This window comes from Sphaeramia orbicularis, chromosome 17, assembly GCF_902148855.1.
Source record: "Sphaeramia orbicularis chromosome 17, fSphaOr1.1, whole genome shotgun sequence".
Classification (NCBI taxonomy): domain Eukaryota; kingdom Metazoa; phylum Chordata; class Actinopteri; order Kurtiformes; family Apogonidae; genus Sphaeramia; species Sphaeramia orbicularis.
In genome coordinates this window covers 16,521,116-16,544,570 of record NC_043973.1, presented here as the reverse complement: position 1 = coordinate 16,544,570, position 23,455 = coordinate 16,521,116, and the positions used below count along the sequence as shown (strand labels likewise).

The 23,455-nt window shown below is 34.9% G+C and overlaps 2 protein-coding genes across 2 annotated transcripts in view; one reads left to right on the top strand and one right to left on the bottom strand.

The window, feature by feature from the left end:
• Positions 1-5,424, top strand: part of LOC115437348 (sodium- and chloride-dependent GABA transporter 2-like) — a 60,536-nt gene extending 55,112 nt beyond the window's left edge. The window contains exon 17 of the mRNA XM_030160577.1: positions 5,386-5,424. The gene's annotated coding sequence lies outside the window, so the exon portion shown is untranslated. The remainder of the gene's footprint in view (positions 1-5,385) is intronic.
• Positions 5,425-12,580: 7,156 nt separating this feature from the next.
• Positions 12,581-23,455, bottom strand: part of LOC115436969 (sodium- and chloride-dependent GABA transporter 2-like) — a 72,827-nt gene continuing 61,952 nt past the window's right edge. Inside the window, exons 12-16 of the mRNA XM_030160005.1 lie at positions 21,064-21,201; positions 20,853-20,955; positions 20,217-20,317; positions 15,339-15,509; positions 12,581-13,894 (exon numbers count right to left, since the gene is read on the bottom strand). Of these exons, the coding sequence (XP_030015865.1) occupies positions 13,817-13,894; positions 15,339-15,509; positions 20,217-20,317; positions 20,853-20,955; positions 21,064-21,201 (591 nt within the window). The 3' untranslated portion in view covers positions 12,581-13,816. The remainder of the gene's footprint in view (positions 13,895-15,338; positions 15,510-20,216; positions 20,318-20,852; positions 20,956-21,063; positions 21,202-23,455) is intronic.

Sequence of the window (23,455 nt, the reverse complement as noted above, 5' to 3'; positions counted from 1 at the left end):
CCCGCATTTGGATGAAAATTTCAGGAAATGTTGATACTGGCAAAAGGAACAAATGATTAAATTTTGGTGGTGATCGGGGGAGTGGGGGGGCCACGGGGGCCCACTGATTGGCCTTGGCAGAAGTCTGCGCTCTATGAGTGCTTTTCTAGAAAAGACAGCGCAGACCTCCGCCAAGGCTGATCAGTGGGCGCCGACATAAACATAACCTCCTTGGCGGAGGTAAAAATTAACATGACTAAAGTTCTCACAGCAACACAAATTATCCAGATCAACAGAAAATATTTTAGGTCATTATTGCAAATAAAAAAACACAACAATCCAGTTTCTGTATCAATGCACAAACAATAAAATATGAAGAAAACTTGTAAAAATAATTCTCGATTTGAGTTATTATGGAGCTTCACATGTAACACTCTACATAATGGCATATACAGTGATTCAATGTCTACCCTTGCATGTAGCGCTGTAACTTTACAGACTAAATTAACAAATAGTAAATATGTATTAATAGGACCCAAAAGACAATGACTCAATTTGTTCTGAAAGCAAAAATTTTAAATCTCTTTGAATGTTACTGTATTATTTTTCAAGGACCATGACTCCAACTGAAGCTGATGTGGAAGTATATTGAAATTTCAATACCACTGACAGCCATTGAAGGTGTTGGCTCTGAAAAAACCCGACTTGTGCAGATTTACATTCAACTTTTCGGTAAAAATTAATATCAATAATTTTTCCCAGGTCTCATTTGTTTTATTTGTAATGTCTAATAACTGATCTGGTATCCTTCTTTAGTTTTGTCCTCCACTACTAAGATCTCAGGCCATTGGGAATAGTAGAACGTACAGTTTACTCCTCCTTATTGGGAAGTGTACAATGGCAGCATTATATTCCGTTGACTGGCTGGGAAAATTCCATCTTCCACTGATTATTAATAAACAGATTTGTTTCTGTCTGGACCTGCAGAGACCTGAAGGATCCTTTTAAAGAACAGATGTTTATGAGGAAATAAGCTTTCAGCTCACATGGCTGCTTGTCTTTTTATTTCACTTTCTTGCTTTATAAAACATGTGTGCAGAATGAAATGCACCAGTTAATAAAAGTAAATATGACACATAAAAGCAACAGATATACACACAAAAGTGATCTCTATTTAGATGACAAAATGCATAGAAAGTTATTTTTTTGCCCAAAATAACAAAACAACTCTCAACTCCTGTATAATAGCAGAATTAACCCTTGCGTGGGGTTCATATTTTTGTCATTCAGCCAGTGTTTGTGGGTGTGGTGGACCCGCTGCATTTGTGGGTTTTTAATTCAACATAATCAAACAATTTTATGCTAAAATACTCAACAGATATTTACGTCATCCCAATTACAAGTAACATAAAAGCAGTATATGTTTAGTATTTGCCTTTGTTAGATCACATTCCGGATTTAAAGAACTACTCATTTTTATTTTGACATTTTAATAAAATGTAACATAATCAAGATATGAGAGGAAAATTTCATAAACAAATAATTACTTATCATTTTTCTTTTAATAAAAAATGAAAGCGGGTCCCACAGACCCAAACACCATATAAGGGATAAGAGCCATATTGGCCAAAATAACACAGTTGGAACTCATCTTAACTCTGTCTGTCAATGTCCACAGCACAGTCACCAGTGTTCATGTGTCACTAACAGTGATTCTTTATTTACTTAAAGCTGCAGGAGCTGAGATCAGGGGTAAAAAAACCCACTAAAATCTGAAACTAAATAGATGACCTGTCACTGTTTAACAATACAGTGGAAAATGAGTAAATAAATAAACACTGTTTATTTAAGAAGCAGAAGCTCGATGACCCACAAGCCCCCTGTGCACTGATTGACAGATGAGTGACCAGGGGCACTCCGCCTCTTCTGGTCAAATGCATCTAAAGGTGACAGAAATTCACATACAAAGTCAATATCTGGTTAAAGATCGCAGTTTGTGATCTTCACTGAAGACACTCGGTCTGTGGCTGTGGATGACAATGTACAGGCAAGTTCTTAAGATTCTTCTGATTTTAGATCATATATGGAAGTAAATATGTCTCATCAGATTGTGAATTATAAAAGCCACTGAATTTCTAGCAAAGTGTCTGAATTTTTTCGGAGTCACATGACCAACCTAATGTAACTCGATTGGCTGGCTGTCGGTTTGACTTGAGATAGAATCATTGCTTACCCTTGGCGTCCCAGATGTGTGATCTCAATTTTTTGCATCTGAATTTTTGCTTCTGAATTTTTTTTTAAGTCTAAATGCATGAACATTGTCAAATTGAGAGACAAAAAATTCAGATACTTAATTTCAGTGCAAAAAAAAAATTCAGATACTTAATTTCAGTTGAAAAAAAAAAACATTCATATGCTTAATTTCAGTGCAAAAAAATTCAGATATGTAATTTCAGTGCAAAAGAAAATTCAGATTCTTAATTTCAGTGCAAAAAAATTCAGTGCTAGAAATTCAATGGCTTTTATAATCCAAAATCTGATGAGACAGATTTACTTCCATAATCATATTTAAGATGACCTCTTCATACGTATTAAACAATATTTTTCAACCTTGGGGTCGGGACCCCAGGTGGGGTCACCTGGAATTTCTAGTAATTGATATAAAACAACCAAAACTTGCTAATAAAAATATATGGTGAGTTGAGAGAGACAATCCCAGTCCATAAAAGACATGACAAACTCTGAAGCTGAAACTGAAGCACTGTACTGTTTATCTGTCAAATGTTCATTGTGGTCGGTTTCAGATGCTGCAGCTCTTTCATAATTCATAGTTTGAGTTCTTGTTTGTTCAGTATTAATTATCAGCCTTGTAAATCCAAGATGGACTGACTGTACATATCCTGACTGTTAGAATAATTGTACATAAGTTATCACATTCATGCCATACATATGATGTTATTATATGCTATGTTGAATGAGGGCAAAGTGCTCTCAGAGTTCTTTTACAGGTTTTGCAGAAGTGAAAGCACCTCGGAGGATGGGGACCATGCCTTGGCGACCAGTTGACCCATGTCGTCTGATCGAAAGCAGAAGTTCACACAAAGCCTATACAGATGTGTCTGGACGATTCAGTTTTTACATTTAATAAGAGGGAAATAATCATGCACCCATGTACTAACAATGTGATCAATACGTAAACCCTCAGACTAATCACACCCATGTAACTAGGGAACGCCCAAATGAAATAAATGAGAGCAAGGGCAGGACCCTCAGAGTGAGTTGGGACATTGTAACTGAGCAGTGTTCTGTCAACTACTCTCCTCGCAAGCAAGAGATACTTGACTCCTGTGTGTTCTTGTGTCTTTCTTTGTATCTAGGTGTTTTGAACCTGACACTGACCAAGGAAAATCAAATTCTCACTTTGTGCAGTAATCTACACCTGGCTTTTCTTCCTCCATCCGTAATAATATACATTATATAGACTAAATGTCTTCTAAAATTAATGTTTGTTTGCAACATAGTATAGCAAACTATTACACGATCAGAAACTAATTAATTTTAGCAAAAAAAAAAAAGTCTCTGTTTTGAACGTCTGAGGTCGCCACAAATTTGTGATATTATAATGGGGTCACAAGACAGAAAAGGTTGGGAAGCACTGCACTATGCAGAAACCACAACTGTAAAAACCACTCAGCTCCTACTGGTGGTTAAAAACAAGTCTTTGTTATTGGTAAACAAAGCACATGTTAGTATGATGAACAAAGAGTCAAAGGTCAGGAGAATTTGTTTTATTGGTGCATTCAACCACAGTAGGGACAGTTTATGTTTGAGCCAAGAGTGTTACAATAATACAACCAAAGTTCGACTGTACTGTTCCACAGTTTCCCTGTATGATTTAAAATGTTTGTCAGAAATCTGGAGTGTGATTGGATTGTCACTTATACTTAAAGTGTGTGTACTACTTTGATATAATATAATATAATATAATATAATATAATTAAGACCGTCAAAATTAACGTCTTAACTCAGATTAATCCATCATCATGATTAATCTGATAAAAAATTTCAATGCAATTAACCCATCTGCAGCACAGAATGACTCAGAATATCTCTGGCAGTGCATTTGGGGCAGTTTGTCCAAGTAGAGTTATCGTCGTGCATGTGCAAATGGACAGTTGACCCGGTAGTGACAGGCAGCAGAACCATCCAATAAGAACAGTTGTTTCAAGTTGTTTTATTTCACGTTGTTTTGTTGAAACTGTTGAAGGCGTTTAATAAACATGTTAAGTGCATATATATTCCCTTCTTTCTTGAGTCTGTTTGCTCATGCAAAATGAAACATGATTAATATAGATTAAAAATGAATGATATTTAATCATGATTAATCTAAATTAATCCACAGCAACCCTGTGACTAATCTGATTAAAAATTGTAATCATTTGACAGCACTAAATATAATATAATATAATATAATATAATATAATATAATATAATATAATATAATATAATATATGGCAGACGGCCATCTTCCAGGAGTCTGGGTCTGCTCCAGGTTTCTGCTGTTAAAGGGAAGTTTTTCCTTCCACTGTCACCAGTCACAAGTGTTTGCTCCTGGAGGATTCTGTTGGGTTTCTGTAAATTGGCTTAGAGTCTGGTTTTGACCAACTCTATATATAAAGTGTCATGAGATAACTTCTGTTGTGATCTGGCGCGATATAAATAAAATTTGATTGATTGATTGATTTGATTGGTTTTCCCCTGTAAGTCGCTTTGGAAAAAGTGTCTGCCAGATGCATAAATGTAAATGTAAATATAATGCAATATAATATAATATAATACAATATAATGTATGTGTACTGTATATATAATAGTATGATTTTTATGGCAGTGAGATGAAAAAAGTCACAATTTCAATAATGAGACTATGCGCTAAAATTACATTGTAATATGCCAAAAAGTAAAAAAGAAAAAGTAACCCAGGGTATACAAAGTACCCATACACACTTCAATAATATATTTATTCAAGTCATCATTCATTTGTTTATTTAAATGAACCAGGAAGTCCCATTGAGTTCAGAACTCTGGTTAGCAGGGGGGACATTGTCAAGGTAGCAGTCATACAAAGTCAACACATACAAAGTACACAAATAAACAATAAAACAGAAGAGCACAACACCAGAGCTCAGGCTGGACCTGATTATTTGGGGAATTAACAACTCCAATTTTTTAGGTTCCTCTGTTCTGCTCCTCTACAGCAACAGCAGTAGTTGCAACACTATATCCCATTAGCATAAAAATGTCGTCAGGACAGGATCAGCTCTGGAAAAACTTAATATAAAGACAAGAGCATGTGTAAATGATACAGAGCATCTTTAATTAACAGCAGAAGATATCCGTTTTTTCCAGCTGCAGGTGACTGATCCAAATGGAGACGCAGAAGAGAGGCCAGTGGGCCAATAAGAGGGAGTTCCTGCTGGCAGTCGTTGGAGAAATCATCGGCCTGGGAAACGTTTGGAGATTTCCATACCTCTGCTTCAAAAATGGAGGAGGTAGGAGGATTAAAAATGAAAGGTCATAGTCATATACACTGTTGTCCATAAAGTTGGAATAGTGTTGTTTTCAGTCACATTCCTCATTTTATACCTATTTACACACGTCAGTATCACCTTTAACCAGGTTTAACGATTATATACTGAGTCCCAGTTACACTTTATCAAGAATAAATCATATTGTCACAATCATTTCATCAAAAAAGGTAAAAATATTTAATTACAACTTTGTGGGCAACAGTCTATTTTGTTATAGTGTCAAACTTAAAACAAAAATAAAATCTAATAAATACAGTTGTGCTCATAAGTTTACATATTCTAGCAGAATTCATGATTCTTTGGTCATTTCTCAGAGAATATGAATGATAATACAAAAACTTTTCTTTGACACATGGTTAGTGGTTGGATGAAGCCATTTATTATCAAACAAATACGTTTACTCTTTTTAAATCATACTGACAACAGAACCTTTCCAAATGACCCTGATCTAAAGTTGACGTCCCCTAGTTCTTAATCCTCTGTATTGGCTCCTTTAACATCAGTGACAGTTTGAAGTCTTTTGTGGTCGTTGTGGATGAGGCTCTTTATTTTCTCAGATGGTAAAACGGCCCATTCTTCTTGGCAAAACACCTTCAGTTCCTTTAAGACACAGGTGTCAAACATGCGGCCTGGGGGCCAAATTTGGCCTGCCTAAGGGCCCAGTCTGGCCCTTGGGATGAATTTGTGAAATGTACAAATTACACTAAAATATTAACAGTCCTTTTAGTTCAGGTTCCACATTCAGACCAATTCAATCTCAAGTGGACACGACCAATAAAATACTTTCATAATAACCTAGAAGTAATGACAACTCCAAAGTTTTCTCTTTGTAAATGTAAACATTTTCATGTATTTCCACTAAAACAAAGTATAATTTTGCAAAAAATGCAAACAACCTGAACAAATATGAACAATCTGAAATGTCTTAAGAGAAGTAAATACAATTTTACCAATATTCTGTCTGTGACTAAATGTTTTGTGTATTTGTAGATCCACTGTGATCTGTAATTTATAATGTACATGTGTAAATGATAAACCGAGGCAGAATATTGTTAAAATTACACTTATTTTTTCAGTTTGTTCATGTTATTCACATTGTTTGAAAGGATAGTTTGTAGATGGAAACTTTTTCATAATGTAAATTTATGTTTTTCACTGTAAAACATAGAGAAAAGTTTGGAGTTAATATTATTTATATTTTATTAGATTATTATTTTACTGGTTTGGCCCACTTCAGATTAAATTTAGCTGAATGTGGCCCCTGAACTAAAATGAGTTTGACACCACTGCTTTAAGATTTTGGGATTTCTTGCATGAGCTGCATGTTTGAGACCTCCCCAAAATGGCTCAATGATATTGAGGTCAGGAGACTGAGATGGACACTCCTTCACCTTCACTTTATTCTGCTGTAGCCAATGACAGGTGGACTTGGCCTTGTGTTTTGGCTCATTGTCATGTTGGAACATCCAAGACCGTCCCATGCACATTCTGTCAGGGTATGTAAACTTATGAGCACAGCTGTATATGTTATAGTACAAGGGTTTCAAACTCATTTTAAAATGAAAATGCTCTGGCGGGAAAAGAGTTAAGTTGAAGTATGTATTCTTTGCACAGACAGTGTTTACATTTTAAAAGCCTTGTTGCATTTGAGAATGCATCCAATGGGGCATCAAAATAAAATTAGGCATGATGTGTTAATTCCATGACAGGAGATATGTGATGTTACCTAAAATTAGTTTAATATCCCACATATATCGGCAGCGATATCGGTAGATATCGGAATTGGAAATTAAGCGTTGGACAATATCGGGATATCGGTTTTTGGCAAAAAAGCCAATATCGGACATCCCTAATTTTAACCCATTAAGACCCAGTGGTACTTTTATGGCAGCTTCTAAATGATTTTTTTCTCTCTTTTTAACGTTTCTTATGTGATTTATCACCATTTATTATAATAAAAACCTGTGTGTTTTGCATTTTTCAGTGTAAATCACTTCCTTTACCCTATATTTAATTTACTGATCATGTAGATGTTCATTAAAGCTCAGAGTAAACTTAAAGGTATTATGCAAAAACAGAGAAAACTGTGACAAGTGAATGTTTTGGGTAGATAGCGGGGTGGACTCTCACGGACCTGGAATCACAGCGCTTCCCTCCTCCTCATTCATTCTCCAGACCGCATGACGTGTGTGTGTGTGTGTGTGTGTGTGTGTGTGTGACAGAGATGAAAGGGCACCATGACCAGGTCCACTGACAGGCAAATTAAACCACTCTTAACATTTATTATCATTGATCAAAATTTTAGTCAAGAAAATTTTAGTCATGCAGTTTTTTATGCAAAAAAAAAAAAAAAAAAAACACGAGTAAAAAGGGCACTTGTAGGCAGAGGATCAAAGCGGCAGGGGCTCAAGCCCCCCCGGCCCCCTGCTTAGCACGTGCCAGATGAATTATATCCTGTTTAAGCATAAAAAATACATAATCTCATATTTCTCTTTCTTGCCCTGAAATGTTTAATTAATACTACAAATTTTGCAATTTCAATAGTTTTTTAGATTTTTAAAATTAATCAACAGATTTTGGACAAATAAATGCAGGTATTTGAAGCTGTACAGTGTAACACTAAGCCTTTCACATCATACCTCATTTCATTTCAATTCATTCATTCGTTTGTTTATTTCGAGCATTCATAGAATACATGCAAATTCAAAATTCAAAAAAAAAAAAAAAAAAAAAAAAAAATCATTCATTTATACTCAAAAAGGAGTGGGAAAAAGAAAAACTTATTTAATCCCACCCCCAATTCTCATCTTCAAATAACTTAACATAATAACATTTTAAATACTCACTCCTGTCGTTTAACTTCAAGCCAGAACCTAAACAAGTCCACAGAAGTCTTTATAAATGATAGATCAGGGGTGTCAAACTCATTCTAGTTCAGGGGCCACACTCACCCCAGTATGATCTCAAGTGGGCCAGACCAGTAAAATAATAACAGTGACAAAAGTAAAATTACATTATGATAATGTTTACATCTATGACGTTTCCTTAAAAATCTGGATAACATGATCAACTTGAAATGTCTTATGAAAAACAAGTGCAATTTTAACAATATTCTGCCTGTTTATCAGTTTGTCATTTTACATTACTATTACAAATACACAAAACATATAGTACCAGATATAATATCGGTAAAATTGCATTTACTTCTCTTAAGACATTTCCGTTTGTTCATATTTGTTCAGGTTATTCACATTTTTTGTAAAAGGATAGGTTAATGTAAACATTTTGATGTAATTTTACTTTTTTTCACTAAAACAAAGATAAAATCTGCAGTTGTCATTATTTAAAGGTTATTATGACACTATTTTACTGATCTGACCCAAATGAGATCTAATTGGTCTGTATGTGGAACTGAATTAAAATGATTTTTATACATTGATTGTTAATATCTTCAGTATAATTCATCCTATGAGCCTGATTGGACCCTTTGGTGGGCCGGATTTGGCCCCCGGGCCGCATGTTTGACACCTGTGAGATAGATTATTTGGGAAAAACCTGCAATTTTTTTTTTCATTTCTAAATGCAAAGGAGTTGATGTGTGTTACTTTTTGTGCAACTCCTTTAAAAAACTACACTGAGGTCAATCCTGTGGTTAAATGAGATACTTTGGAGCCAATTTGAGGCTCATTTTGGTTTAATTTTGCCAGCTTTGTGTATTCATTTCTGAGTTTTGGCCAGTTTTTGAGTCAGTTACCCTGGTGTTCATTAACAAAGCACACAGAGTCAAAGACATGTAACAAAAGTTGTACAAATATATAAATGCATATAAAAATGTTCAGCTCTGTTAATAAATAATCACTCAAAAAAATCTATATATTTGTTTTTACTATACATAAACACAACTAAAGAATAAATGTGAGGGATTAAACTGCAGTACACACTTTTTATATTAAGCTATTTCATGTCAGGTAATTTTGAATTCTGAAAATGAAATATAGTTCATTTTTCTGCTGCAAAATAAAATAAAGTAAAAAAACAAAAACAATGCAGAGCAAAAGGAATATGTTTACTATGTGTACACTATCAGGTTTACCGTCATGACTTTTGCTTTGACTATTATAAAATTATAGAAAATTAATTTGATATCTATTTGAATACTTACAAAAAAAAAAAAAAAACAATGTCACGTTTATACTCAGGTGAAAATGTGTGGTTATTCTGATCAAAGGTATCTGTTACAGTAACTGGAGCTGTCTAATATCTGGTATCTACCGCCCTCTGCTGGACAAACTACAGAACTGAACCCAGGTCAGTTTATGCTGCAAACAGGAAGTGGATGTCTATTTAACCCTTTCATTCATGAATTATGAGAACCTTAGCAGAGATTTTTACCCTGAATGTTTTTATTCCTCTTTTTAAATCAAATATATTTACTGGTTTTTCTGGTGTGAAGGAAAATATACAATATCTGTTTAATTGAAGACATTTTTCAATACAGGAAACAACCAAAACAAAACAAGACAGAAAAAAAAAAAAAAATCCTCTTTAGACATGAAAACAACAATGCGACAGAAATTTTTCATGAACCTATTTTTCCATGAAGCTACAGAAATGTCCACTCAGCTGGACACCATGCGTTTTATTTTTAGAAGCAAAGAATCATGTATTTAAAACCCATCATCAGAAAGTGATATACTGTGTGAAAACTATGAAATATAGTTGTAGTTATTTTTATTTGATTTTAATGTTTTTTAATGCTTGTATAAATTTTTATTGTACTTTTAGTCTTCTGTACAGCACTTTGGTCCACTGTGGTTGTTTTAAAGTGGTTTATAAATAAAGTTGGATTAGACTGCATTGGAAATAAAAACATTTTTAATGCAGTTAATCTGATGTTTTCTCACAATTTATCATACTCTGTTTTGACCCTGGGTCATAATTTGTCTATTTATCTGTGTATGTATATGTCGAGGCCCAAAATGGAATCTGGCCCGATTCAGAATTGGGCTGGCCCAGAATGGAATTCTATTCTAGGCTGGCCTAGAATGGAATCCTGCTGCTATAATGTTATTTTTATACCATGTTTAATGCAAATGATCCATAATTCCATAATTTGTCATAATTTTACATTTTCAGTCTTACATACCTTGAGTAACTATTGTCAATTTCAGTCGATTTCACTGTACCATATATTGGTGGGGAGTACCACTAGGTTCTATTTGTAAATAAAGTGTATTATAGTTTACAATTAAAATTTTGTTTGTTTCATTTTTTTTTCACATATTTGCAAATTCCATGTATTGATTTTTGTAATAATTTAGATCATTTGCATTAAACATGGTATAAAAATAACATTATAGCAGCAGGATTCCATTCTAGGCCGGCCTAGAATAGAATTCCATTCTGGGCCGGCCCAATTCTGAATCGGGCCAGATTCCGTTTTGGGCCTCGACATATATATGTTTTCTGTTTAGTGTGTGTGTTCTCCCCCATCCTGTAGGTGTGCTGCGCCCTTTTGTGTCTGTTTGTTTGCAGGTTGCTGATTGGTGGATCGTGATTGCCAGGCTCCTTTAAAAATGGCCCTGGAGCTTCCATCCACGCTCTCTCTTGCCTCCTGCCAGCTTCCAACCCTGTGTTTGTGTCTGTGACCGTCAGTCTTCGTGTGATAATTCGATTGTACATTTATGGTTGTAAATAGTTTTGTTAAATTGAACCTTTTTCTGGTAGGGGAGGTCGGCTCTTTTGTTTCTCAACATTTTCTCCTGTTTTTGGTTAGGTAGTTAGGTAAGTTTTCTGTATTTTAGTTCTTGCATTTATTTTGGAGTAGGTAATTTAGTTTAAACTTTATAGAAGATATTTTGTTTGCTGTTTTTGCCGCTCCCTCCCCTAACCCTTCCTTAGTTGTTAAGAAAAAAATACTAATAATAAATATTGTGAATTTTTAGTTTTTGACTGACGTGTGTGCTTGAGAGCTGGGAGGGGACAAAATTGAGCACATTATGTTCGCCCTGGTGAACCCCTAGGCCGGGGCGTAACAACTCTAATACTACTTATTACTCACTTCATGGAGATAATATGCAAAAAGAAACCCTTTTGATTAAGAAAACTGTTAATTACAGTCTAATAACAACTAGCAATTGATTTACACTAAAATATGTTATTGCAGGTCAGGTTTTTTAAGAACAGCAAAGTTACAATAATGATATGAATTACAGTGTATGAGGTGGTGTATAAGCATCTAATGTGTTGACTGATATGCAACTAAAGCAACAAAACCCATGAATATACAAGAGAACAGCTGGAGAATAGATGTCCACTGTAGTGACCACTATGCATGAAAGGGTTAATTAAATGTACATGTTTTTATTAAGGAAAAATGTTACAGGTGACATGATTTTAGAGCAAATTTGATTTAACCTGTTAAACCCTGACCATATTTTCAGGGGAAAAACGCCTAAAAAGACATACCCAAAGTAAATGAAGAATTACTTCACAATAATAAGGTTCATATGGATGTTCTTGGTGTCTGTGGACATTTAGAGACCTCACAGAACCTATTCCCATTGTCTAAAATATTGTATCTATTACTATGCCTGAGTAAACTGTAACAAACTAAAAGAGAAATTGAAATTTTTTATCCTCGCCTGTTTTTTTTTCCGGCTGGATTGACGATGATATGCATAAATTAATTGTTCGTGTTGGAGATTTTTAATAGTGTATATTTCACCACACAAAGATTAAAAATCATGTTTGAACATTAAAGTTTGCACTAAAATACACTTTTGATGTACTTTTATTAACATTAGGGTCTAAACTTTGAGCAAAAGTTGAAAAAAACATCCATTGTCCTGATTTATTATATTTTTATAGTAGATGAATATTAATATAATTTTTTAGGCCCACGGGCTAGGGCTAAGTGAGAGAGAAAAAAACTGTAACTTCTGAACAGAGGTTTGTTTAATGCAACTTTACTGTCACAGTTTAAGATAACAATCAGACACCAGATATGAGCGTTTTTACAGAGTATAAATGTCTCTTTAGGTCGCTGAAACACAAAAATATCTTAATACAACGTAGCTTCATTGTCACAATTTTAGATATTAATAGGATTCATGAATCATCAGTTATAATGTGTGCATAATTACACAGTGTCCACGCCTTTTTAGGTCACTAAAGTTCAACAATACATTAAAACAACACACACACACACACAAAATGCTACACGTTATATGTCTGAATATAAATACATAGTGATTCTAGAGTCTGTCTGAGTCTCATCAAGTTGCTAATAATGTGACATAACTCAAACATGTACAAAATCTTAACTTTTTAAATTGAAGAAACAGCAAAATATAAATGTAAATAAAACTAAATGCCTGACTGAAAAAACAGAGGTGGGTTGTGTGGTATTCAGTGTGTTCAGTGTGCTGAATGCACCCGTTTCAGTGTCAGTAAAACTGTCTTTTCTTTGTCTTTTCAACAAGAACAGTCATGGTTAAGACTTGGTTTAAAGACATATTGTACCTTTAAAAAAAAAAGAACAGAAAACATCAATCATCTATTGTGAATGGTTAAAAAGTAATGACTTATTGAACTACTCATTTTCATAGTTTATTTTCTTTTTTTCTAATAGTTTAATCACAGTTTATTTTCTTAAATTAATGGAGATCTAAGGCTGACACTTTGCATGGTGTTTACTAGGCCTAATGACGTTACTTTCTGAAATAATAAATAAAAACTCAGATGGTCAGTTGTGAGGGTTAAGGTGTTTTCACATGGACTGACCCATATCGATGGCCAAAAAACAAAATCTCCTATCTGCAAATTTTTAGATTTTGAGTTTTCACATTAAATGGTGAGAACAAGGATGACTCCACATTTTCAGTCGATCTACAAGATAATCCTGCCCTTTCCTATGACATGAAGGTCACCTGACGACAGCAACAAAGACCATACGATAATAAAACTAAACCATCAATCAATCAAATTTTATTTATATAGCACCAAATTATAACAAAACTTATTTCATGACTCTTTACATATAGAGTTGGTCAAAACTAGACTCTAAGCCAATTTACAGAAACCCAACAGAATCTTCCAGGATCCACGTTTTTTTTTTTGTTTCCTGAAAAAGTGATTTTTCAAATAGAAGGTTTTGTATTTTGGTCATCGATATGTTTTAACGTCCAGATACTAGGTCTTTTTCCTCCGTATCTGATACACGTCATGATTATCTGTTAAGTTTCACTTTAAGATCCGGTTAAGCTAAGAGGAACTGGCACGGCCCGGCTCAGTTTTTCTGATGGAGTGGTCAGCACTTTGAGTCTCTGTGGACGAAGAGAGAGAGAGTCACACAACAACACAAAAAACAACAAAAAGCATACTACAGATGATTCTCTGAAAACTCATTATCACCTCTGGAACAGGGACTTCTGCAAAAACGTACAAATTGTGCATTTCACAGTCGCGGAAAAAATTATTAGACCACTCTTGTTTTCTTCATTTCTTGTTCATTTTAATGCCTGGTACAACTACAGGTACATTTGTTTGGACAAATATAATGATAACAACAAAAATAGCTCATAAGAGTTTAATTTCAGAGCTGATATCTAACCATTTTCCATGTTTTCTTGATAATAACCAAAATCATTTAAATTCTTACATCAATATCTATGGCATTGTACGGTCAAAAACAGTGCTTTTAGACATTCCATGTTTTCTTTTGTCTGTTTTAGTCACATGACACACACAGGAGTTAGTACTGGATTGCATAACCATTGTTTTTGATGACTTTTGATGGTCTAATAATTTTTTCCGCGACTGTATGTATAAGAAGGCTAACTCACTGGATTTTATAGATGATTCTCACTTGCTGGAAAAGTTTTTTTCTGAACCACAAAGAGCATAAACACTTCATATGGAAATTTTACTCTGAAATGTATAGCTTGAACCTGTACAAACTTGTCTGGTTAAGAAAATCCTGGTGTACTTTACTCAAATGTGTAATAGAAAATGATGTTTGGGATAAAATGCTGCTGCTACCTTCCAGAATTTTAATATGCAACGGAATTAAAGAGATACAGTTTAGTAGATGGCATAATTTTTATATTTCACTGTATATGTAGGTAAATATAAAACAGGCATTTGACCAAATTGTCATAAATGTAAAACTGAAGTTGGTACGAGGCTTCATTGTCTGTGGGAATGTAATATCATTCAGATTTTCTGGAATATTTGTAGAGCAACAGATAAATAAGTGCCACTAAATCCAATATTATATTTGCTTGGAGATGTTCCTGACACTTTGATACAACATAAAAAAGTTACTCAAACATATTTTAGCAAGAAGGATAATATTGATGAAATGGGTCAGAGATGAACCTCCCTCTGTCTCCATATGAAAATCAATGACCCTGGAAGTGTTGACTTCAGTATGACAATAATATTAAATCGATGGGAGGGCTGGTGTTTTCCTGCAGAAGTAGATGAAACCATTAGAAGCTCTGGGACTGAACTGTAACTTGGACTCATGTAAACATTAACTGTGGTTATGACTGTAAAAAATAGCTGCATCCATGTACGTAGGAACTGTTTCATTTTGTGCATTTGTGTTTTGTGCTGCTGTGTATTACTTAGTGTTTTTCTTGTTTTATTTTTTTTTGTCTTGTACTCTTTTGTGAAATGTAATCTAAATTAAAATACGTAAAATGATGAAAAAAATAAACAAAACTTAGAACTGAATATAAAGACATAATACAGTGTTTAACATACCTTTCTCAGTGTTCCTGGAGTCACAGCCAAACTGTAAAGAAACCACAGAGGAGCCATGAACACTGAAGAGAAGGCCAGGAAAAGCCCCAGAGCATAACCCCACCAGGGGTACTGGTAGGTGTTGTTGTATCGCAGAGGGGTGAAGTTCACCAGAGAGAAAAGCAATATGCCCTAAAAGCAAAAGAGACAGTTACAGTTATAATCTGATTTACAGTCACAGAAAAAATTATTAGACCACCTTTGTTTTCTTCAATTTCTTGTTCATTTTAATACCTGGTACAACTAAAGGTACATTTGTTTGGACAAATATAATGATAACAACAAAAATAGCTCATGAGAGTTTAATTTCAGAGCTGATATCTATCCATTTTCTATGTTTTCTTGATAATAACCAAAATCACTTCAGGTCTTACATCAATATCTATGGCATTGTACTGACAAAAATAGTGCATTTTAGGAATTCCATGTTTTCTTTTCTGTCTGTTTTAGTCACATGATACACACAGGCATTAGTACTTGATTGCATAACCATTGTATTTGATGACTTTTGATGGTCTAATAATTTTTTCCACAACTGTATTTCACTGACAGCCATGAGTACAATGGCTGAGAGAGGACAACAGTGCAACAACAGACATGCAAATAAACACAGCACAAGCACATGAAGAAAACATTTGAATCAGTTTTCCAACAAATACGCTGTAAATCCTCACATACAGTACAAGCAAAAAGACACACTGTGATGAAAAGATGAACCTGACTGGAACACAGACTCATCATACGATGTGGATCAAGTTCAGTTCTAATTACATAAAGAGCAATGAATTAACTTTTTTTTTCTGTAGTTTTCATTGATTTCTACCATAAATATTTTTGTCCTGCTGTGCTGCTGCTGTCAAAGGAATTAAAAAATAATGCAATAAAAATCTATACTTCTAGTGAGGGCCTATGCCAATTATGCGCCAAACACAATGTGTATTGAATTGAATTGCATTGAACAAGTGTATTACAAATCTTGGTTAACATCTTACTGCCCATATTTATCTACAATTATATAGAAAAATAACTGTGTTGTTGTTGTCAAGTAAATGTTAAATTAAGTGGAGATTGTTCATTTGAATATAGTGCATACATACTAATTGTATTTTATTTGTACTGTTTTATTTGTTTTATTTGTAAAGTTGCTACTTTACAATGTTACATGTACTCCATATGTCTCCCCCCTCTCCCCCAGTCTCTCTATATACCCTCTATAAATAAAATTTAATTACTTACTTACTATACAATAGCTATGATCCAAATGGGTGACTTTGGACATAATTTCTATATCAATATAAATTTAACTATGCTACAAATAAGTCCAGAAACAGTAGAATGTCATGAAATTAACCATAACTGAAATTGGGTATGTGTACTGTATATGTATATGCATATATATGTGTATATGCATATGCATATGTATATGTATATGCATAAGTATATGTATATGTACATGTATATGTATATGCATATGTATATGTATATTCAGAAATAGTGTTGAGCACCACCTCATTAAAAAACACACTGGAATATTGAGACAAATTCACAACAAGTCTATAAGACAGTGGTTCCCAACCTTTTTTTGGCTCGGGACCCCATTTTAGCATCACAAATTTGTGGCGACCCCAGACGTTCAAAACGGAGACTTTTTTTTTTTTTTTTTTTTTTGCTAAAATTGATTTGTTTTTGGCCATTTAATAGTTTGCTATACTATGTTGCAAATAAATGTTAACTTTAGATGACATTTAGGCTGTACAATGTATATTATTATGGACGGAGGCAGAAAAGCCAGGTGTAGATTACTGCACAAAGTGAGAATTTGATTTTCCTTGGTCAGGATATGTACAGTCAGTCCAGCTTGGAATTACAAGGCTGACAATTAACACTGAACAAACAAGAACTCAAACTATGAATTATGAAAGAGCTGCAGCATCTGAAACTGACCACAATGAACATTTGACAGATAAACAGTACCACAGTGCTTCAGTTTCAGCTTCACAGTTTGTCATGTCTTTTATTGATTATGATTGTCTATGTCAACTCACCAGGTATTTTTTATTATTATTAGTAAGGTTTTTTTTTTTTTTTTTTTTTTATCAATTACTAGAAATTTCAGGCGACCCCATTTAACTTCCAGCCGAACCCTTGTGGGGTCCCGACCCCAAGGTTGAAAAACACTGCTATAAGGGCTAAAAGTTTTGTGGTTAGTGCATATGGGGTGTTTCAAGAATACTCGCAACTTTTGTCAACCAGAGGGCCAAAATTTTTACTAAGGTGAAATTGCTCAAAACTCATCTGATCCCTAAGAGAGGAACCTAAGGAAGAAAAAACTGAAAACCGTTTTCAAATACTATGCTTTATTATGAAATAACAGCAATTAGAAAACCATGACAACACTGTGGTTATGTACAGGACACACACAACAAAAATAAGGTGAATGATGATAAAAATGTAATTCTCATCAAGAAAATGGGCTCCAGTTGACAGCTTTGCCCAAGCATAAGTGAGCTGAGGTACTTTAAATCAATCTGAATGGATTTTAGTGTCCGATTTTGAACCTGGTGCATTCTTAACGTCCAATAGGATTTTCAGGATATGGTTCCATTTGTCCTCATTTCCCCAAATCACCAGGCAATGCCACCAAACAGCTCCTTTACAATGAGTAGACATGTAACACTGTAAAACTAAGGGCATGAATCACTGGTCTTCCATCAAGGCTGAGAATGTTCAAAAATTCAGAGTGTACAGTAGGGGTTATGTACGGGACATGGAGGTTACGCATGGGACACTTGTTTGTTTTGCCTCCATGATCATCATTTTGAACTTGTTACCTCCTGAAACGGGTAAAACATGATTAAACCATACTTTGTAAATGTCATTTGCTATTGCATGGTGGAAAGGGGGTTTTATCATTGGTATGAAACAGAGAAACATGACAAAGTGTCAACAATAACTAAAGAACAAACTTCCAAATACCTGAAATGTAGCTAAAACATAGTAACTGAAGTGTTTATGAGGCCTCAAAACTGATGTGGACTGAAGACTAACTTAAGTCTAATAAAAGGTTATGTACAGACATGACCTGCATCCTCCCAAGATTGAAAAGTAAATTGCAGAGCTGTGCATTTGAGGTTGAATGAGGCCACCAATAGAACATGAGCACATGTTCTAGTCAGAGAAAAAAAGAAGTGAAATTTTTTTTTTTTATGCATTATGCGAAATTCCCAGTGAAAAAAAATCCACTTTTCAGGTACCATGGATATGAAGCTTAAAACATCATTTATATTCCACACATCCTGGGAAAAATTGGGTCTACACTAATGAGATGGGTCATGAGATGCCTATCAAGGCCATCAGTTCAAATCAGCAAATCAGAGTGTCAAGATTAGCTTTAAATATATTAAGGTGTCCCGTGCATAACTCACACTGGCAAAAAGTTATGTATGGGACACTCTTTTTAAAGATGGATAAGGATCACTGAATTGTTCTTTGTGCTATGATTTCTTCTTGTGAAGATTAAAGCAGTTACTAAACACATTCTTCCAGTGAAGTACAGTTGCTCTAGTATTCAAAAGATATGAACATTTGAAGCATGGTTATGTACGGGACACGGCCAGTTTAGGCATGTTTCTTGCACTGTCAGATTTTGGAGATGTGCAGAAAGGTATTTCCAGCATGGGCTTCCTAAATTCCTTCTTTACAGTGATATTTTGGTCAATCTTCATCAGTAGGAAGAGTATTTGGCATAAACTATGAAGTCAATCTCAAACCCTGCTTGGATGGAAAAGGCATGTTCCACACTGAGGTGGTTATGTACGGGACATTCCTGACGTGCAGTGTTTCAACACTTACTACTGGCCTATTTCTAAGATGACAAGTTTCACATTTGGTTGTTTACCTTCCTCTGTGGTAAAGGACTGTAACTGATGTATTTTTTGGCCTTGCCTCTCTGTTTTTATTTCAAGATATCACTTTGAAATTAAGTGAAAATTTTGGTTATGTACGGGACAGGTGAGAAGGTCCTCAACAGACGCACACCAATCACAAAAAGTTGGTTACTTGATGGCTGAACTAGTTATTCTCGATAACAGATGAGTATTGAATGAAATTGACCTAAAAAGCCTGTTTCTTATCATCTGAGGGACAAAAGATTTAGAGCGTCAAAAAACCTGAGCAGCGGTTACGAAAACAGGTTTTTTTAAAAACTGCTGTCATGATGTTAAGATCCATAAAATGTAGACCTAAATTGTTCTATCACTGAGGCAATATCATAGAGTATTCAAAATCATTCAGTATATAAGCAATTGTTTGGCTTTTTAAACAGGGCAAAGGGTTGAAAATTGTGATTACCCTTTGGTTGTCACAAAACTGGCAAAAACGGGCTATGTACGGGACACAAATGGTGTTGAAGTGGGAAATGTAGGGATTACTGACCGAATTTTCAGGCGTGCACATTGTAGACAATGTCCAACACACCAGGTAAACAGTTCAGAACATGTCTATTACTGTACATTTCTGAGATTCACCATGGTTACAAGGAGTTTTTCCAAAATTGCAAGTATTCTTGAAACACCCCATATATATAGTTTGTTATAGTTTTGCCAACATAGCCTTTAGTTTCTGTAATATCATCATAGCTACATCCAAATCTTTTCCTTATTATTAACCTGTCGGGTTCATAACTTTTTGTATATTGGAAACATTAACATTTTTTTCTTGTTTTTCATGTTAACTGTGTGTTGTATGTGTGTGTTTTTCAAGTTAAAGTTAAAAAAGTTGATATATTTCTGTTTCAGTGTTTGTCATAGTAGGACTCATGAATGCTGTTCATGTACTCACCGTAGACACAGCTGGAGTGATGAACCTCCAACAGTATTTCATGTACGGCCACGGGCGGTAGCCGATCATGTCAGCAACATTATTGTAATAATGATCAGCTCCTTGGGGACAGATATTAATAGAAATGTTAAATGAGAGGATTAATGTCATGTTAATAAACTGTTAAATGTCCCCATGGTGGGATGAATAAAGTCTTATTTTATCCTTATCTTATCTTATCTTATCTTATCTTATCTTATCTTATCTTATCTTATCTTATCTTATCTCATCTCATCTTATCTTATTGTATCTTATCTTATCTTACTTATCTTATCTCATCTCATCTTATTGTATCTTATCTTATCTTACTTATCTTATCTTATCTCATCTCATCTTATCTTATTGTATCTTATCTTATCTCATCTTATCTTATTGTATCTTATCTTATCTTACTTATCTTATTGTATCTTATCTTATCTTATCTTATCTTATCTTATCTTATCTTATCTTATCTTATCTTATCTTATCTTATCTTATCTTATCTTATCTTATCTTATCTTATCTTATCGTATCTTATCTTATTGTATCTTATCTTATTGTATCTTATCTTATTAATATAAACTGATAAATGAATGAATGCGTGGCTGTGTGACTGACCATAAATCCATCCTATACAAAGTGTCTCCAAAATGGCAAAAACCATCAGTGGGATTCCACTGCAGGCGTAATAGTCAAAAAGCTGGAACACATAAAGTCCTCCCTAAAATCCAGAAGAACAGAGAGGACAAAAACACACACACACGCTGCTCAGATGTTCATAATATTTACAGCTGGAAGCAAAGAAACACAAATAACCCAAGAGTCTGACCTCAGTGACCATGCTCAGACCAATGAGCAGAGAAAGTCCACAGATGATCAGCAGGAGGAGTTTACGACGATGACCAGCGAAGAAAAACGATGGATACATGTCTGATATAGATGTGACCAAACCTTCCAGATACACAAACTAGGGGTGAAAGACAAATGAAAGATTTGATAATAAAATCAAAGCAACACTTAACATTAGCATGGACCATGGAGGTAATTATTTATTAACTGTCACATTTTTGTCTGATTAGTATTTTTCTTTTTTTTTTAGATGTTTTTTAACATAAATTTTGATATAAACCTGATATTTATATATATATTTCTTAACTGGTATTTTGCATTTTACATTTTGCAAGATATCATCACTTGTACTATACTTCAGACTATATATATTTTTATTGTGTTTCATTGTTTTCATAGTTCTGTGTATAAGTGTAACAGGGTCAATTATTTAGCAGCAATGTGGGTATGTATATTATATTGTGCACCGTTATAATTACACAAAGTCTGTTCATTTTATTTTCATTTCTTTTGGTTGGTACCTGACATTGTGGGCCTTCGGGTCAGTGTGTGGAAGTTTTGGTTTTGGTCTGTTCCCCTGCGAACAATTTACGGTGTGACACTGCGCACTATAACCGGAGTTTTCGCGCCTTTGCCTCTTCCCTTTTGTTCCAGATTTCTGTGGGAGAGGTAAGCAGCCGTGTAGTTCGTAAAAATTTTTGGTTTAACCTTTGTTAATTTAATTTTTTATTACATCAACCAGCTAGTTTAGGCTGTATTAAGCGCTTATAATGTATTTAAACATATTTCTTTATCATTTGGTTTGTGCAGGAGTGTGTTTTACGTGGGATCGCTGACCGGAGGTCTTTATGTTTTATCATTTTTGTCAGGTATGCTGTATTTTGTTTTAATAATTCAATGTATTTTGTGCCCTTTTGTTCCGGATTTCTGTGGGAGAGGAGTGTGTTTTACATGGGATACTGACCGGAGGTTTTTATGTTTTCTGTCACTTTTGTCAGAACAATAAACGGAGACTGCCTCCAAAGACTCACATGCGGGTCTTGTCATTAAAAGAAAAAGAACACAACACAGAGTCCGATACCACCGGTTATATATAATATGTACATAGTATAATTTTATTTTTTTTACTTTTGCTGTGTGTTATGACCCTGGGTCATAATTTATCCATTTATCAGTGTATGTATTTGTTTTCTGTATAGTGTGTATGTTGTCCCCCTGTCCTGTAGGTGTGCTGTGCCCTTTTTGTGTCTGTTTGTATTGCAGGAAGCTGATTGGTGGAGGGTGATTTCCCGCCCCCTTTAAAAATGGCCCTGGAGCTTCAGTTGGTTCTTTCTCTTGCCTCCTGCCAGCTCCCAACCCTGTGTTCATACGTGTGTGACCGTCAGTCTTTGTGTGCTCGTGTGATAATTCGATTGTATATAGTTGTGAATAGGGATGTCCGATAATATCAGCCCACCGATATTATCGGCCCGATATTGGCATAAAAATGTAATATCGGTGAATATCGGTATCGGTTTTTTTGCCTATCATTAAGACCGATAAAATAATGCCTTGATCTCACCGGCATTTACCGACGCGTAAATGAAGCATTGTTTGTAGCTGAAAGAAATGTGCAGTTTTCAAAACTGTACAGTAGAGTTGCCACACTGTAATAGACTCATGGAGGGAGGGAGAGAAAATAAATAAATATGGCATTTTTTCCACAACTTAACTCTTTCTTCACCAATGATGAGATTTTCCGTCACTCCGTGTTTTCACTGTTATACTCTAGTTGAAGCTGTTGCAGATCGTGTGAATTACTTTCCTTAGTCCAAAAACAAACAATTAAGCAGCTTTTTCGGAAAAATGATGGACCGGGTTTAATGTTTTTGCACTGGAGTCTCCGTATCCCATGGCAACGCATCCAGCGGCAGTCACTGAATGAGGAAATGCAGACTGTGCAGGAACCGCGCGCAGTTTCAAAAGCCTTAAAGATGATTATGGAGACAGAGTCTGACAATTCAATATATGATGGAGTTACAGAAGAACCATTTAGAGACAGGAACGGAGAAATAGAAGGTGAGGGAGACGGACACGGAACACGAGAAACACGGAGCGGCTCAGGTCCGACACGAAGTGTGTGTGTGTGTGTGTGTGTGTGTGTGGTGGTGATGGTGGTGGTGGGGGGGGGCACGGAGCGACACGGAGAAAATGACAGACAGGAGGAAGAGAAAAGAGACATTTCTAGTGGACATTCAAGGAGAAGACAGACACACAGACATGGGACAAGACAAAGGACAGCTAGTGTTCATCTGTTAGAGTGAGTTCAGATTCAGACTGAGGACACAGAACAGATTCAGCTGTAGAATGTCAGCAGGGACACAGGTAAGACA